This window comes from Haliotis cracherodii, unplaced genomic scaffold (genome assembly GCF_022045235.1).
Source record: "Haliotis cracherodii isolate W230 unplaced genomic scaffold, xgHalCrac1.p SCAF_6, whole genome shotgun sequence".
Classification (NCBI taxonomy): domain Eukaryota; kingdom Metazoa; phylum Mollusca; class Gastropoda; order Lepetellida; family Haliotidae; genus Haliotis; species Haliotis cracherodii.
The window spans coordinates 16,685,651-16,703,717 of NW_027266319.1; the positions used below are offsets into that span (position 1 = coordinate 16,685,651).

An 18,067-nucleotide genomic window follows, 5' to 3' on the forward strand; every position below is an offset into this window, starting at 1 on the left:
CATATGCATTATATGCCTATGCAGAGCAGAGTACATTAATTAGTCAAGAACAATCCATGTACTGAAGATTTAGTCATTGAATACTGCTTACTTTTACATCAGCATAACTTCTTAAAAGGTTCAAGAATAGACATTGTCCTTATCAGAAGTATTTGCAAAGTGACTTGGCCAAGGATCACGATGAAGAATCCCACTTTTCCTTCGAGCCTCACATTACACTAACAACTTTATCCTTTACGATAATTGCCATGACAACAACTGTCTGCATGAGGAACTACACAGATGGTTAGGATGGAAGACAAACTGTATGAGGAACAGTGAAGGTTATGTACAAGCAGCAGTCTGAGAACTGTACCAGCCGTCCTGCCCCACTTGGGGAAACAAGCTTAGTATTCCCATTGTGTCAACTACAAATAGGAATACACAATGCCTTTAGTAATGTTCGAATTTTGGATGGGACTCAACCCATAAAGTACTAGAATTTGTCGTTTACTGAGAAAATGTTATCATAAATATAACATTTGTTAAATGTGTCAACTAAGCCTTCTCTACCAATCCATAACTTTTCTCTTGTACTTAGTTAGAAACATCTGAATTTACTCGGCTGAGCTGTGACGCATGTTTCTCCATACAGTAGGCTCGGAGGCCATAGTGGTCAGACTGCTGCCGTGGACATTAGTTAGGATGCACTGCGACTATTACCATTGAACTGTAGATGGCGATTGTTCATGCTTGCATCTCCGCTACTTCCGTAGCCATGCCTCCGTCCCAACTCACCGAGCGCGTTGTGATGTGGGGGATCTATCACTATTTGAGGGGCAGGCTGCTGGCCAAGACTGTCCCCATAACCAGATATTTCCTGTTTCACAAACATAGATCAGATCATCATAAACATGGCCACATTATCATAAACAAGGACCGTATCACTATAAACATGAACAATGCCATTGTAAACATTGAAAGTTTATTACAATCTGTGACAAAACCTTTTGAGACTACCAGCTTCATTTTCGGTAGATTTTACTGATAAAATAGACGAGCTTACTTTTTGTTTTTGTTTGTTATTAAAAAAACGCACTCAGCAATATTCTAGCTATATGACGGCGGCCTGTAAATAATCGAGTCTGGACCAGACAATCCAGTGATTGACATCATGAGCATCAATCCACACAATTGTGATACAATGACATGCATTAACCAAATCAGCGAGTCTGATCACCTGATCCCGTTATGCACCTCTTACGACAAGCACAGTCGCCTTTTGTAGCAAGCATGGGTCGAAGAAGACTTATTCTACCCTGGATATTCTCGGGAGCTGAGCCTACTAGTCTTCACAGAATATTACTGGACTTGGGCTTCAGACTAGTGGCTAAAGTCACAGACTATTATCATAAATATAGATTAAATATAATAACTAAATTTATTTATCACAGCTCTAATGAGCAGTATGTATCATACTGATGATGTGGAGGTGGTGGAGATAGGGATTGCACTGTTTCGCAAGGATATTTTGGTAACATGCTCTCTGTAAATATCTTCATTCAGGCTTTTAAATTTATCATATTTCAAATGCAAGTTTAAAGCATGTATTTTGTCGCTGCATGTCATTAATGAACAAGGGAGAAGGGTGGGACCGATATGTGCCACGCCATATTCGTACGCTAACACGGACCTTTGGTTCCTGCAAGCTAACAATTCCACAATAGCAAAAGGTATCATGAGAGTGATATAGATGTTTTTTTAGTAAATCTCTGAGGGGTAAAAAAACTCATCTAGAACATACATATAGAGTTTGAGGTAGTTCTTTGCCAGTGCGTTCAAAATCTATTTTATAGTTTCAACAAAATCTTTTGCATGCACTGTTGTCTTTTCATAGTGAGTCAATGGGGTATCGAGCATAGTATGCACTTTTTATCACCAACAATTACAGCTGAGTGCGCATAATACACACCTACAAACTTTTGATGTTTTTAAGTAATAGTGAAAACACAAAACACAAAATTGGAATTTGCTGATCAATGATAGTTTCAGATACAATTTCTTCCGAATATTGCATCAAAATTCTATTAACTTATATTATTGGGTATGTTTTAACTGAATCACCGTGGATCAGGGAGAAAATGTGCGTACAGCTGCTTGCTGTTTCCAGCTTAGTTTACGAGAAAATACACTCAGTAATCTTAATCTCTGCATATAAACCAATGCCTAGCAGGACAGGCAATACAATTTAAATGGTTTACAGCCAGTATACATATCACAAACTGGAGATCATGTAATTATAATGGCTGCATTCAATAAGCAAGAATGTTGGCTGGAGGCAACCATATGAGTACATGATATCAGTATGGACTGCTGATAATATGGACAACTGTATTGTCACAAAACTAAGCTGGTTTTTGCTGTTTCTTCGACATGATGACTAGACTAGTCTACCCTGCAGACGAGGGACACATTGCATGATTTGAACCTACTAGCCAATCACTGTTCGGAGTTGTGAGCGCAATTTAGCTCAAATCCATTTGTAACAATTGTGAATTCCAAATTTTGATTCATCATTTTTGTCTGTAAACTTTAATGAGTTTCTTATATCATTGTGATGCACTGTTAAAAGCAGACAAAAAGCATTGTGTGCAAAACACGGAAGCAAAATATATTGTGCGTGTTTGTTGTGTTTTATGAGTGAAACAGGCACATTTCTGCACAAACGCGAACACTGATATATGCCAAATGTCTCCATATTTAAATAGTCTCGCACACAATGACATACAGTTTGTTTTGAGGTTTGACCTTGTTGAGGTAAGACTACAAAAACAGGCTTCCAAGTCCAATATTTTCCAAAGGAACAAACTGGCTCCTAATATTGTAGTTTCCTTGCAGCCAAGTATTTTAAGAGTCAACAATTTCCAAACCAAAAGAAGAAGAACTGCCGGGCTTCAAATTCACGTTTCACTCCTATATGAGTAAAATAATCAATACAAATGAGCATGTCCTTCAATGGGCAATGCCCACTTCAGCAAAACAGAACACAGGTGAAGAAAGTGGGACAAAAGTGACGTGTCTAGGTTTTTGACATGGGGTGGGAACCACACAACTGCACATTATAAATCATGAGAGCTGAGATGTTGAGTGTTGCGTCTAGTTACCGCATGTCCGTTCTGTGTCCCGGGATAACTGCCCTGCTGCCGGGGAGAGCCAGGCACTGCAACACAAACACACAAACTCCATGTTCGGCCACAACTTCATCATCATTACATAAACACACTGTGAAGTCACTGCCCCAGGCTGTCACATGTCTTTCCATGGACTTATCTTAGTTAAAGTGTTTATGATGGGCAAATTGGGACAAGTTCCATATTCTAACAGTGCATTCAGCGTTAGAAATTGGCACTAGTCCTGTAGTCCTTACCAAACTGCCCAATAGTAAAGGTATCCTAAGGACTAGTAGAAATTGGTCCATTTTAAGGGTTTTGATGTATGTTATAATTATAAGGACTAGTGGACAAAAACTGTTAGTTTCTAACCCTGACTGCATTCAAGGCCATATTGTCCCACATGCACAGCCATAAAATATTCAGATAAAACTTATGATAACCTGACAGAGGGAATCATTAATTCCAATTTAGGATTTGTTATTACATTTGCTGCAGACTTGGTGGGAATGTCTACAGAAATCCCTGCTGTCTCTAGTGGTCTGGATCCAGAGGAACACAGTGGTGAAGCAGATCCACATGATGCTGTCTGTAGCTACCGCATCCTTACAATGCCAACACAACACAGTGAAATTGATAACATCAAGCTGTAATTATTCAGTGCTGCGTCAGGTTTGTAAATGGATAATCTAATTACGGTAACACCTTTTTTGGCCCAAAATGTCATCATCTGCCCACCCACCATAATTGAGCCATCATGACTTCGCACAGGCAAACTACAGGTCAAACTGGTGTTCCACAAATGAAGGCTATAAAGTACTCGATCTATAAATCAACCTATTTCTCTAGAATATATGCATTTCTGTGGGCAGTGTGCCAGCTGGCTTGTGCAGGATATTGGCCCACTGGCGTACACTTGATCACGATACAGCTGCCTAGTGCACAGCAGCGCAACTAATATTCTTCTTATTTTGGATTGGGCTAGTACCATGAAGAACGAGCACACTGGTGTCTGGTGGGCAGGGCAGGGCTGGCGCGAGCTAGGGTAGGGTAAAGTAGAGGAGGGTGGGGTGTAACAGGGTGGGGTGTAAAAGGGCAGGGTGGGGTAGGGCAGGGTAAAGTAGGGAAGGGTGGGGTGGGGCAGGATAGGATGGGACAGGGCAGGGTGGGGCAGGGCAGGGCAGGGCAGGGCAGGGCAGGGCAGGGCAGGGCAGGGCAGGGCAAAGTAGGGTGGAGTGGGTTGGGTTGGGGCAGGGTAGGATGGGACAGGGTGGGGCGGGGGCGGGGAGGGGCAGGGCAGGGCAGGGCAGGGCAGGGGACACTTGTCTACTTACTCTTCAGCCTGGGTCTATACTTGAGGAAACCCTCCTGTGTTCCATTCAGGTAGTACTGGACACTCTGCTTGAAGCGGTTGATCAACTCAGCCTTATTCTTAGTCCCCCTGCAACACATCAAGCAAGTAACAAACATGTAATTAATTAATCTCCGAGGGAAGTGACATCATACATCAATAACAGGGAATCATGACAACCAATTTGTGACCTGCAACCCCCACCATCCTGTTATACAACTCCTATTGTAAATCAGTTATTTCAAACCTGTCACAAGGACACAGTGAAAGAATGAAATCCACTCACTTAAAGACGACTTCCCCAACACTGTCAAGATTGTCAGTAGCAGGAAGATTGCGGATGAAGTCCACTGTATATTTGATGGTGGAATTTTCAAGGCGGTTGTTCTGTCCACGCTGAAAACATCAGATCAGATCAGATTGAGAGACCAAACACACACAGACCCGACACATTTTATAACACCCACAGATCTGACACATTGCAGCGGTAGAATTACTAGAAATTGGCACTTGTCCTATAGTCCTTGTCAAACTGCCCAAAAGTTAACGTATCATAAGGACTAGTAGAAATTTGCCCTTTTTAAGGGTTTCGCTACATGTTATCATTATAAGGACTAGTGGTTGAAAATTAACAACCCTCACAGATATGACACATTGTATAACACAGAGAGACCTGACACATTGTATAATAGACCCGACACATTGTATAATACAGATCTGATACATTATATAACACAGACCTGACAATGTATAACCCACACAGACCTGACACACTGTATAACCCACACAGATCTGACACTGTATAACACACAAACCTGACACATTGCACAACCCTCACACATTGTATAACACACAAACCTGACACATTGCACAACCTTCACAAACCTGACACATTGTATAACACACAAACCTGACACATTGCACAACCTTCACAAACCTGACACATTGTATAACACACAAACCTGACACATTGCACAACCTTCACAAACCTGACACATTGTATAACACACAATCCTGACACATTGCACAACCCTCACAAACCTGACACATTGAATAACACACAAACCTGACACACTGTATAACCCTTACAAACCTGACATTGTATAACACACAAACCTGACACATTGTATAACACACAAACCTGACACATTGCACAACCCTCACAAACCTGACACATTGTATAACACACATACCTGACACATTGTATAACACACAAACCTGACACATTGCACAACCCTCACAAACCTGACACATTGTATAACACACAAACCTGACACATTGTATAACACACAAACCTGACACACTGTATAACCCTTACAGACCGGACACATAGCGTAACTCACAGCCAGCAGTAACCATGTGCGTCACACCTACAGCCAGAAGTACCCATGTGCGACACACCCACAGCCAGTAGTTCCCATGTGAGACACACCCACGGCCAGCAGTAACCATGTTCGACACACCCACAGCCAGCAGTTACCATGTGCGACACACCCACAGCCAGCAGTTACCATGTGCGACACACCCACAGCCAGCAGTAACCATGTGCGACACACCCACAGCCAGCAGTAACCATAAGTGACACACCCACAGCCAGAAGTTACCATGTGCGACACACCCACAGCCAGGGGTAAACATGTGTGACACACCCACAGCTGGCAGTAACCATGTGTGACACACCCACAGCTGGCAGTAACCATGTGTGACACACCCACAGCCAGCAGTAACCATGTGTGACACACCCACAGCCAGCAGTAACCATGTGCAACACACACAGCTTGCAGTAACCATGTGCGAAACACCCACAGCTGGCAGTAACCATGTGCGACACACCCACAGCTGGCAGTAACCATGTGCGACACACAGCTGGCAGTAACCATGTGCGACACACCCACAGCTGGCAGTAACCACACCCACACACGTACGTCAGACACACCCACACACGTACGTCAGACACACCCACACATATGTCAGACACACCCACAGCCAGCAGTAACCATGTGCGACACACCCACAGCCAGCAGTAACCATGTGCGTCACACCCACAGCCAGCAGTAACCATGTGCGACACACCCACGGCCAGCAGTAACCATGTGCGACACACCCACGGCCAGCAGTAACCATGTGCGACACACCCACGGCCAGCAGTTACCATATGCGACACACCCACGGCCAGCAGTAACCATGTGCAACACACCCACAGCTGGCAGTAACCATGTGCGACACACCCACAACTGGCGAACGTCAGACACACCCAGACGTACGTCAGACACACCCACACGTACGTCAGACACACCCACAAGTACGTCAGACACACTCACAAGTACGTCAGACACACCCACAGCCAGCAGTGTGTGAAACAGGGTTTCAGATTGGTTCATTTTCTGATTGTCATCCAAAATGTCCTCATTATTTTTTTTAAAAATTAGGTAATGACACAGTCGAAAGTCATGAAAATGTCCTGGAGTCATTTATCTCTTGCAAACCATTGACACAAACCTACAGCCAAAAGAAACCCATGTAGACATCCCCACAGCAGTAACCATGTCAGACACACCCCCAACGTCACCTACGCTCACCTTGACCGGCTTCCCTCCCTCAGCAGCGGCCAGCTGACACCGGAAGTCATACAGGTCATCATCAGTCAGAATGTGATTTCCTGTAACATAGAAACACATCCTGATTTTAGTATGCCATGGTCATCATACGACGAACAAATCTTTTCAGAAATATTTTACATGCAGAGATTAAGATTACTGCAACTGTCTACCAGTGATTCCTTTAAAAAATACCCACTATCATAACTGAAAAGAATTGTAATGCAATGATCAGAAAAAAAATTGCACCTGAAACTACTACAGTACAAGAAAGTATATATTTAAATATTGTGCTAGTTCAGATGCCGCTTTTACTGCATATATTTTACATCAGTAATAACCTGAACTGCTGAAGAGCAGCACTTGGGCAAAAAACAGCAACAATTTTTTACACATGGAACAGTTTGAGGCTTCTCATGGCTTTGCTATTTTGATCACAAAAACAATGTAGTGACACATAATAGTCAAAACTACAACTAATGACTTTATATAAGCCAAAGTATCACAAATGAATGAATGAGTATGGTTTTACGCCGCTTTTAGCAATATTCCAGCAATATCACGACGGGGGACACCAGAAATGGGCTTCACACATTGTACCCATCTTGAAAATCGAACCCAGGTCTTCGGCGTGACGAGCGAACACTTTAACCACTAGGCTACCCGACCCCCCTCCAAAGTATGACAAGTATGATATTTCTCTGGAATAAAACATTTGTTGATTTTACGCTGCTTTTAGCAACGTTCCAGCTATATTACAGAGGAGGGGACACCAGAAATGGGCTTTACACATTGTACCCACATGGGGAATCGAATCCAGGCCTTCAGTGTGACAAGCACATGCTCTGACCACTAGGCTACACCACCGCCCAAACACTTTTCATAAACCGACAGTGTATTAACAGGACTAACATGTGTATTTCAGGTGTTACATGCTCAAGGTAATGTATTGGAATTGGGAAAAATAATCAAGTCATTCATTGTCTTTGTGCACCTAGCACATCCCCATCTATACAGCTGCATTTTGTACACAAGAAATATGTTAAAGCAAAAGGTCATTCTTGTCATGAATGATTGCAGAGCTCGAGATAAGCTGCGTATCTGCGTGAAATACGCATCAGAAATGCAGAAATACACAGTAAAATATAATCTAAGCATATCAAATACGCAACAAACATTACAGATACGCTACAAAAATCAAACTTGTGCGTATCATCAAAATATTGTGAAGTAACCCTGCGTATTCGATTAGCAAATCAGCAACTTATTTTGAAATTATAACGGGCATTCCGTCAACCTTGCCAAACTCCACGATGACCGTTACATCATGATCATTTGCCATCACACTTTCTTGTGGAAGTATCGTGGTATTTTTTAGTCCTATAAAGCTCTCGAACCCACACGACACCAGTTTGTAGGGACTAGATGAATAGTGTTTTTAAATATTTAACTTAAATACCCACATGTGTAAAAACTAGTGGGTAACAGAAATTTGAATACGCAGATAGAATTACTGATACCAAATGATTTTAAAATGCATGGGTAAAATACCCACAACACCAACACACATCTGGAGCTCTGTGATTGGTTGGTTGGTTGGTTTGATCTTCAACGCCTCACTCAGCAATATTCGGTGGTCTGTAAACAATCGAGTCTGGACCAGACAATACAGTGATTAATATCATGAGTATCGCTCCACAACATCGGGATCGATGACATGCTGCACATTGCATCAACCAAGTCAGCGAGCCTGACCACCCAATCCCGTTAGTTGCCTCTTACGACAAGCATAGTTGCCTTTTACGGCAAGCATGGGTTGCTGAAGACCTATTCAACCCGGATCTTCAAGAGTTTGTCATAAATGAAAGTGATAGGGTCCTTATGGTCAAACTTTCACATCAATGAGATCCTTAAGCAGAAAACCTGTATTCCTGATACAGCATCTATCAAATTAGTAGAAACTTTTCGAGACTAGAAGGTTTGCCAGTGTACATCAAAACAAGGACTAGCAGTCTGTGGCAAACACATCTGAGTCCAGCCCAAACTTGTAACTCCAGATTCTTCTGAAGATTTGACTATACTCATGCCTCAGACTAATGGCAAAATCTGCAGACTGCAACAGTGACTTAAACAAGCCAGTTCAAATTGAAGGGAGTTGTCCAAAAGCAAGCCTTCCACATACATTTCTGCAGAATCCAATTATTCCAATCAAGCCAGCCTTGACTAAAAATAGTCCCTACGTAACAGTGTTAACTCTGAAGATCCAGAGTGACTGATTCAGAATAGTCCATGGAAAGCTTTCTACTGGAGCCAGAGTATCTGGTGCAGTCTGAGGCATAGAGCATTTAAATCCACTGTGTGACAACCAGATGAATGACAGTAGCCATAACGCTAATTGTCCTTTTAAGTCTGCAACCAAGCTCCTCTTCTGGAGGTCACCATGACCTTGATGTCAGATCTGGGAGGATTGTAATCAATTTTGACAAGGTCGTCAGGACAAGTAAGGGACAGGCAGGCAGCAAGATGACCCCAGATCCTAAACAGAACCTATCAGTGAACCAGAAAATGTCACATCTACCACCATCCCTTTCTTCTGTAATAGCTGCCTTATTATACAAAACATTAACGAGGTTTTTTTCTCATTTTCGGACATGTGTACATCTTATTTGAGAATATTAAACACGCAAATACAGCAGAAGATTCTGTATTCAAATATTTCCATTTCTCCAAACAATCAAAGCCAATTTGGTCATGTCCATTTCTGATCAAGATTTTCTATATGTGTGTCGATTATCTACACTTTACATATTTAGTAACGTTCACAAGCAATAAATTAGAACCATGAAGCCAGATGAGGCTGCAAAACTAAACAGCCAGCCACAAAGCGAGTTTGACATTAGTGCAGCTTCACTCTATCTTTAAATAGAACACAGCAGTCAACCATTCCATTATTCCAAGATGGCGGACAGTGTCTGCTGCCGGCCTGGCCCAGGCTTGATTGCTCTCACAGATTTCTACTTCTTGCTGTTCTGTCCCTCAAATCAATAGCTGGGAGAATCAATGGATGATGCTATCATTAACACACTGCGATTAAGATGGGGGATGAGGAGAACTCAAGTTGGGCTCAGAGAGTGCCAGCTGGCCTCTTGGCAGACGGGATATATACAGGCATAGGCAGTCATGAGCACTGTATTTAAATACTGGATAATGCAACACTAGAACTGATAATTACCAACTGTATGCCCAAGGGGGTTCTAAACCTGGTCCAAATGTCCCACCATATACTGATGAACACAATTGAACATTTCATAGGAACTGGGACAGAAAAAATTACCCTACAGTGACCACAGATCATACTTGGCAATAGACTGATCAATGACGCTGCAAATTACGTAAATCAAATGAATGTTAAGTAAGTATTCCTGGACATGGACTCTAAAAAAAAGTGTACAGAAATCAGATAAGGAATATGTACAAAAGATATCTGGGACTCTCTAAACAGTACACACTCAAGGGTAGACACTATTAGTCATTTCCAACTTGTCCAGAGCTCATTTTGGACGTGTGGTATATGCAAAATAGAAAACAATCATTCCCTCTCTATTTGCAATAGACTCAGATTAACGGACCAGTGGCCATGTCTAACCCTGCATACTGGGGTTCTGGAGGTGTTCCACTTGGGCACAGCCAAAATTATATACATTTAACAGTAGGGCCATGACAAGGGCTTCTGATATTCAATCTTAAGTCAACCCACTGCTGGTGCTGTAGTATGGTAGCGATACTGGACAATTGACAACAGTGTTACTTTTTCAAATACTGTATCCAATTGCGTGAAATCTTTGCACGTAACTACAACTACAAGCCAGACTAGTGGCAGAATATTGGCCTCTGAGTGGTTCAAGATAAATCCCTGATGCTGCCCACTGCTGTGATGGACGGTACACACTGGTTTGGTGGATGGTGGATGTTGCCCACTGCTGTGATCGACGGTGAGGTGAGGTGAAATTGGGTTTAACGTCGCGTCAAAGATTATCGCACTTATATAGCGACGTGCATGTACATGTGTGTGTTTGTGTGGCTGCTTGTGCTAGTCCGGACAGATGCCGATTTATAGTGCTAGCTCACTGAGATACCATGCCGCAGTTTAAAGTGAATATCCCACTCAGACACAGTATACTGACTCCGAGCCGACCAGTCCTTGTTTTAGCCCCTTAATGCTGAGCGCAAGACAGGGTAACAACAAGTACCATCTTTTAACGTCTTTTGGTATGAAGCGGCCGGTCGGACGTTCTACCAATAGACCACAGAGGCGGTCTGTGATTGACGGTACACACTGGTGTGGTGGATGGTGGATGTTGCAAACTGGTGTGATGGTGTGGTGGACAGTGAACACTGGCATGATGGACGGTGCACACTGGTGAGGTGGATGTTGCACATGGGTGTGGTGTAGTGGATGTTGCACACTGGTGTAGTGGATGTTGCACACAGGTGTAGTGGATGTTGCACACTGGTGTGATGGTGTGGTGGACGGTGAACACTGGCATGGTGGACGGTGCATGCTGGTGTGATGGTGTGGTGGACGGTGAAAACTGGTGTAGTGGATGTTGCACACTGGTGTGGTGGTCGGTGCACACTGGTGTAGTGGATGTTGCGCACTGATGTGGTAGACGTTGCACACTGGCGTGGTGGATGGTGCACACTGGCGTGGTGGATGGTGGACACTGGCATGGTGGACGGTGCACACTGGCGTGGTGGATGGTGGACACTGGCGTGGTGGACGGTGCACACTGGCGTGGTGGACGGTGCACACTGGCCTGGTGGACGGTGCACACTGGCCTGGTGGACGGTGCACACTGGGGTGGTGGATGGTGCACACTGGCGTGGTGGACGGTGCACACTGGCGTGGTGGACGGTGCACACTGGCGTGGTGAATGGTGCACACTGGCGTGGTGGACGGTGCACACTGGCGTGGTGGAGGGTGCACGGTGCACACTGGCGTGGTGGACGGTGCACACTGGCGTGGTGGAGGGTGCACACTGGCGTGGTGGAGGGTGGACACTGGCGTGGTGGACGGTGCACACTGGCGTGGTGGACGGTGCACACTGGCGTGGTGGACGGTGGACACTGGCGTGGTGGACGGTGCACACTGGCGTGGTGGACGGTGCACACTGGCGTGGTGGACGGTGGAGGGACCCATGTACTGTTGACTTCCACCCATTGTGTGAGGTTGAATCACCAAACATTTGTAAAGGACATGTACCCTTGTACTATGAAAAGACAGATTACCTCCCCAGCAGTATCAAGGAATTTCAGCTATTTCAGCCACAACTTCTAATCAATCAAGAGACTGGCAGTGTTGTCAGCATAGATCCAGTCTAGTGTGTTGTGGGTGGGGAGGGACACAAAGCTAGCCTCCTGAGGCCCAGAGAGGTAAGGTAGTTGGGGCACATCTATCTCCAACCTGAAGTGACAGGATCAGGTTACACATTCTCCAGCAAGTAGCTGCTCACCTCCCAGGACAGTCCTGTGTCGGGCAGAGCATTACCTGCCAGCGCACACAGGCTGCACATACATACAGCACCCACGAGTATTGCATCACCAGTGAACCATTTCTTCTGCCTCTGCCAAATGGAGGACAATCTGTGGGAATGTTGCTCCTTCACCACAAACTCCTATCAATGAAATCTGCCATCAACACAATCTTGTCGCCTCCATTAATGCAATCTCTTTATCTGTAAGACTGCAACACTACATTTCCCCTCAGCATGCTCAGTGTGATCTCACTGCCTCCCACTCTTCCAGCATGGCTCCACACTGCTTCTGCATTATCTCTCCCACCTTTGATCTCTCAATCATTGAGATCCCAACCATATCACTAGATTTCTAATAGGAATACCTAATCCTGCAAAGGTCTCCCAATCCCTGTAATGTGTCTCCCCATCCCTGTGGTGTGGCTCCCCATCCCTATAGTGTGGCTCCCCATCCCTTTATTGTGGCTCCCCATCCCAATAGTGTGGCTCCCCATCCCTGTGGTGTGGCTCCCCAATCCTAATAGTGTGGCTTCCCATTCCAATAGTGTGGCTCCCCATCCCTGTGGTGTGGCTCCCCATCCCCATAGTGTGGCTCCCCATCCCTTTATTGTGGCTGCCCATCCCAATAGTGTGGCTCCCCATCCCTGTGGTGTGGCTCCCCAATCCTAAAAGTGTGGTTCCCCATCCCTGAGGTGTGGCTCCCCATCCCTGTGTTATGGCTCCCCATCCCTGTGTTGTGGCTCCCCCATCCCTGTGGTGTGGTTCCCCATCCCTTTAGTGTGGCTCCCGAACCCTATAGTGTGGCTCCCCATCCCTTTATTGTGGCTCCCCATCCCCATAGTGTGGCTCCCCATCCCTGTGGTGTGGCTCCCCATCCCTGTGGTGAGGCTCCCCATCCCTGTGGTGTGGCTCCCCAATCCTAATAGTGTGGCTTCCCATTCCAATAGTGTGGCTCCCCATCCCTGTGGTGTGGCTCCCCATCCCTTTATTGAGGCTGCCCATCCCAATAGTGTGGCTCCCCATCCCTGTGGTGTGGCTCCCCAATCCTAAAAGTGTGGTTCCCCATCCCTGAGGTGTGGCTCCCCATCCCTGTGTTATGGCTCCCCATCCCTGTGTTGTGGCTCCCCCATCCCTGTGGTGTGGTTCCCCATCCCTTTAGTGTGGCTCCCGAACCCTATAGTGTGGCTCCCCATCCCTTTATTGTGGCTCCCCATCCCCATAGTGTGGCTCCCCTTCCCCGTGGTGTGGCTCCCCATCCCTATAGTATGGCTCCCCATCACTATAGTGTGGCTCCCCATCACTATAGTGTGGCTCCCCATCACTATAGTGTGGCTCCCCAACCATATGGTTTGGCTCTCCATCCCTGTGGTGAGGCTCCCCATCCCTGTGGTGAGGCTCCCCATCCCTGTGGTGTGGCTCCCCATCCCTGTAGTGTGGCTCCCCAGCCCTGTGGTGTGGCTCCCCAGCCCTGTGGTGTGGCTCTCCATCCCCATAGTGTGGCTCCCCATCCCCATAGTGTGGCTCTCCATCCCAATAGTGTGGCCCCTAATCCCTATAGTGTGGCTCCCCATCCCAATAGTGTGGCCCCTAATCCCTATAGTGTGGCTCCCCATCCCAATAGTGTGGCCCCTAATCCCTATAGTGTGGCTCCCCATCCCAATAGTGTGGCCCCCAATCCCTATAGTGTGGCCCCCCATCCCTGTGTTCCAGCTCTCTACCTAATCACCAAATCCTGCAGCAGGCTCCCCATCCCGATAGTGTGGCCCCCCCATCCCAATAGTGTGGCTCCCAATCCCTGTGTTCCAGCACGGTACCTAATCACCAGATCCAGCAGCAAGTTCCCTAACCTAATAGTGTAGCTCCCCATCCATGTGGTGTGGCTCCCAAGCTCAACAGAGAGTGGCGGCTCTCTACCTAACCACAGATCTCCATCTACCCGATCCTGCAGTGTTTGTCTCAGCTACAGTTGCCAGACGGCCCAGACAGGAATGCTGCAGCTCCCCTGCTCCTCCAGCTTTCATTGTTGCAGATACAGTGAGAGCATTGCAAGGGTAGGCTCGCCAGTAATGAGCACTAGGTCAATGCATCGCAACCTTCACCTTTGGTATTTGGGTTTAGGACCTTGCTGTGTACATTTAAGTTAAACAGATGTTAAAACTGTCTTTCAGACAAAGATGAACTAAAGGGAAAGCAAAGTAGAAACACTTTTCATTTGGAAAATCTTCAGTTTGGAAGCAATAACCCTGAGAATTTATCATGTTACGCAACCTGGAATCTGAGATAAATTAGTTGGTACATCCACGTGCCGAAGCTGTCCTGAGGCTGGCGATGTCACGGAGAAGCCTGGAGTTCGCATTGTGTTTGTACTGTTACTTTCAGTTATCGTCATCACAAACATACACAAGATGTTACCAGTACCCGATATCATGTTGTTCTACACTTCCTTTCTCAACCTGAACACGCAAAACAATTCCATAATTTCATCTGCATATGAAACGAGAGCTGGTGGATAAAATTTCCATAATTTTAAGCATCAAAGTGGTTTTTTTTGTCTACCAAGAATTCATCGTTAGTGGCAATTTTTCATATTTGAAAAAGTCAGATTTACATTTTGACACATTTGACTATGATCTCACTGGCATATCAGATTGTTTGTTTGACGTTTAACGCCACACTAAGCAATATTCCAGCTATGACGGCGGTCTGGACCAGACAATCCGGTGATTTACATCATGAGCATCGATCTATGCAATTGAGATACGATGACATACATCAACCAAGTCAGCAAGCCTGACCACCAGATTCCGTTAGTCGCCTCTTACAGCAAGGATGGGTTGCTGAAGACCTTTTCTACCCCGGATCTTCATGGGTCCATATTACATTTAATATGATCACAAAAATACAGGGATTCAATATAATACCAGTCAAGGACCCTGACTTTCATGCTTAACTTAACACTGTTAAAGATGTCCCAAGGACGAGTAGAATTTCAGGCTTTTCAAGGGGTTTCTGACTTTTCAGGCTTGTAAATGTTTCAGGGATCATAACATTAGTTAATGCTATGGTTTCCATATTGTAATGTACGAATACCCACAAGGTACAAAGTCCCTACAAACCACTGTAGTGAATGAGGTTTTGAGAGAGGTGAGCCTCATACCGCTTTTAACAGCATTCCAGTTATATCACCGCATGTCAGTTTAATGTGGGAGGAAAGCCCAAAGTGATGCAGGTCTCAGATGTTTACCACTTTGGTGAAACCCACTAGCACAGGTATTGTGCTGACAAACAAAATCAGGGGCAAATCCGAATTCAAAGCCACACTTATAGGTTTCTGGTATGCCCAAAGTAAGCAGTTCTACACAGCGAATTGTGGCCCCAGAGAAGACAAACAAACTTCATCACATCAAGTTATACACATGATGTACATGGAGGATATATCTGCAGAAATACACGACATGCATAGAGGTAAGGTGTTATTGGGTTTAACGTCGCGTCCAAGGTTATTGCACTTATATAGCGAAGTGCACGTACGTGTGTGTGCGTTTGTGTGGCTGCTTGTGCTAGTCCGACACTAGCTTGACACTGAGATACCACGCTGCAGTTTAACATGAATACCCCACTCAGACACAGCATACTGACTCCGTGACGACCAGTCCTTGTTTTAGCCCCTCAATGCCGAGCGCCAGACAGGGTAACAACAAGTACCATCTTTTAACGTCTTTTGGTATGACGCAGCTGGGGATCTAACCCCGGTCCTTCCGCTCTCCAGGCAGATGCTCTACCACTAGACCACAGAGGGGGTCCCATACATAGAGGCTATATCTGTAGAAATACATAGGATGAACACACAGGATATATATGTAGAAATACATAGGATGTACATACAGGATATATCTGTAGAAATACATCGGATGTACACACAGGATATATCTGTAGAAATATATAGGATGTACATACAGGATATATCTGTGTAAATACATAGGATGTACATACAGGATATATCTGTAGAAATACATAGGATGTACATGCAGGATATATCTGTAGAAATACATAGGATGTACACACAGGATATATCTGTAGAAATACATAGGATGTACATACAGGATATATCTGTAGAAATACATAGGATGTACACACAGGATATATCTGTAGAAATACATAGGATGTACATACAGGAAATATCTGTAGAAATACATAATATGTACACACAGGATATATCTGTAGAAATACATAGGATGTACACACAGGATATATCTGTAGAAATACATAGGATGTACACACAGGATATATCTGTAGAAATACATAGGATGTACATACAGGATATATCTGTAGAAATACATAGGATGTACATACAGGATATATCTGTAGAAATACATAGGATGTACACACAGGATATATCTGTAGAACTACATAGGATGTACATACAGGATATATCTGTAGAAATACATAGGATGTACACACAGGATATATCTGTAGAAATACATAGGATGTACACACAGGATATATCTGTAGAACTACATAGGATGTACACACAGGATATATCTGTAAAAATACATAGGATGTACACACAGGATATATCTGTAGAAATACATAGGATGTACACACAGGATATATCTGTAGAAATACATAAGATGTACACACAGGATATATCTGTAGAAATACATAGGATGTACACACAGGATATATCTGTGGAAATACATAGGATGTACACACAGGATATATCTGTGGAAATACATAGGATGTACACACAGGATATATCTGTAGAAATACATAGGATGTACACACAGGATATATCTGTAGAAATACATAGGATGTACATACAGGATATATCTGTAGAAATACATCGGATGTACACACAGGATATATCTGTAGAAATATATAGGATGTACATACAGGATATATCTGTGTAAATACATAGGATGTACATACAGGATATATCTGTAGAAATACATAGGATGTACATGCAGGATATATCTGTAGAAATACATAGGATGTACACACAGGATATATCTGTAGAAATACATAGGATGTACATACAGGAAATATCTGTAGAAATACATAATATGTACACACAGGATATATCTGTAGAAATACATAGGATGTACACACAGGATATATCTGTAGAAATACACAGGATGTACACACAGGATATATCTGTAGAAATACATAGGATGTACACACAGGATATATCTGTAGAAATACATAGGATGTACATACAGGATATATCTGTAGAAATACATAGGATGTACACACAGGATATATCTGTAGAAATACATAGGATGTACACACAGGATATATCTGTAGAACTACATAGGATGTACATACAGGATATATCTGTAGAAATACATATGCCGTACATACAGGATATATCTGTAGATATACATAGGATGTACACACAGGATATATCTGTAGAAATACATAGGATGTACACACAGG

At 44.2% G+C, this 18,067-nt stretch overlaps 2 protein-coding genes across 5 annotated transcripts in view; both read right to left on the reverse strand.

Moving 5' to 3' along the window:
- Nucleotides 1-18,067, reverse strand: part of LOC139446800 (constitutive coactivator of PPAR-gamma-like protein 1) — a 42,522-nt gene that overhangs the window by 15,751 nt on the left and 8,704 nt on the right. For 3 of the 4 annotated variants that reach the window (XM_071228130.1, XM_071228131.1, XM_071228129.1), the window contains exons 2-6: nt 7,080-7,159; nt 4,787-4,896; nt 4,484-4,590; nt 3,144-3,199; nt 703-859 (exon numbers count right to left, since the gene is read on the reverse strand). In XM_071228130.1, the coding sequence (XP_071084231.1) occupies nt 703-859; nt 3,144-3,199; nt 4,484-4,590; nt 4,787-4,896; nt 7,080-7,159 (510 nt within the window). The remainder of the gene's footprint in view (nt 1-702; nt 860-3,143; nt 3,200-4,483; nt 4,591-4,786; nt 4,897-7,079; nt 7,160-18,067) is intronic. The other variant, XM_071228132.1, reaches the window with a different exon arrangement.
- LOC139445241 (postacrosomal sheath WW domain-binding protein-like) lies at nt 13,425-14,652 on the reverse strand. Its single transcript, XM_071226380.1, has 3 exons — nt 14,596-14,652; nt 13,986-14,183; nt 13,425-13,550 (listed from the first exon to the last, which is right to left on the reverse strand). Exons 1-3 carry the CDS (start codon nt 14,650-14,652, stop codon nt 13,425-13,427), a joined length of 381 nt encoding a protein of 126 aa, XP_071082481.1.

What these genes read in the sequence shown, in the direction of transcription:
- LOC139445241 (XM_071226380.1), bottom strand. Translation starts at nt 14,652, where the DNA reads ATGAAAGCTGGAGGAGCAGGGGAGCTGCAGCATTCCTGTCTGGGCCGT. An exon ending in GTCTGGGCCGTCTGGCAACT is followed by an intron (nt 14,184 to 14,595) that starts GTAGCTGAGACA and finishes GCCACACTATAG; the next exon opens with GGATTAGGGGCCACACTATT. An exon ending in CCTCACCACAGGGATGGAGA is followed by an intron (nt 13,551 to 13,985) that starts GCCAAACCATAT and finishes CCACACTATTAG; the next exon opens with GATTGGGGAGCCACACCACA.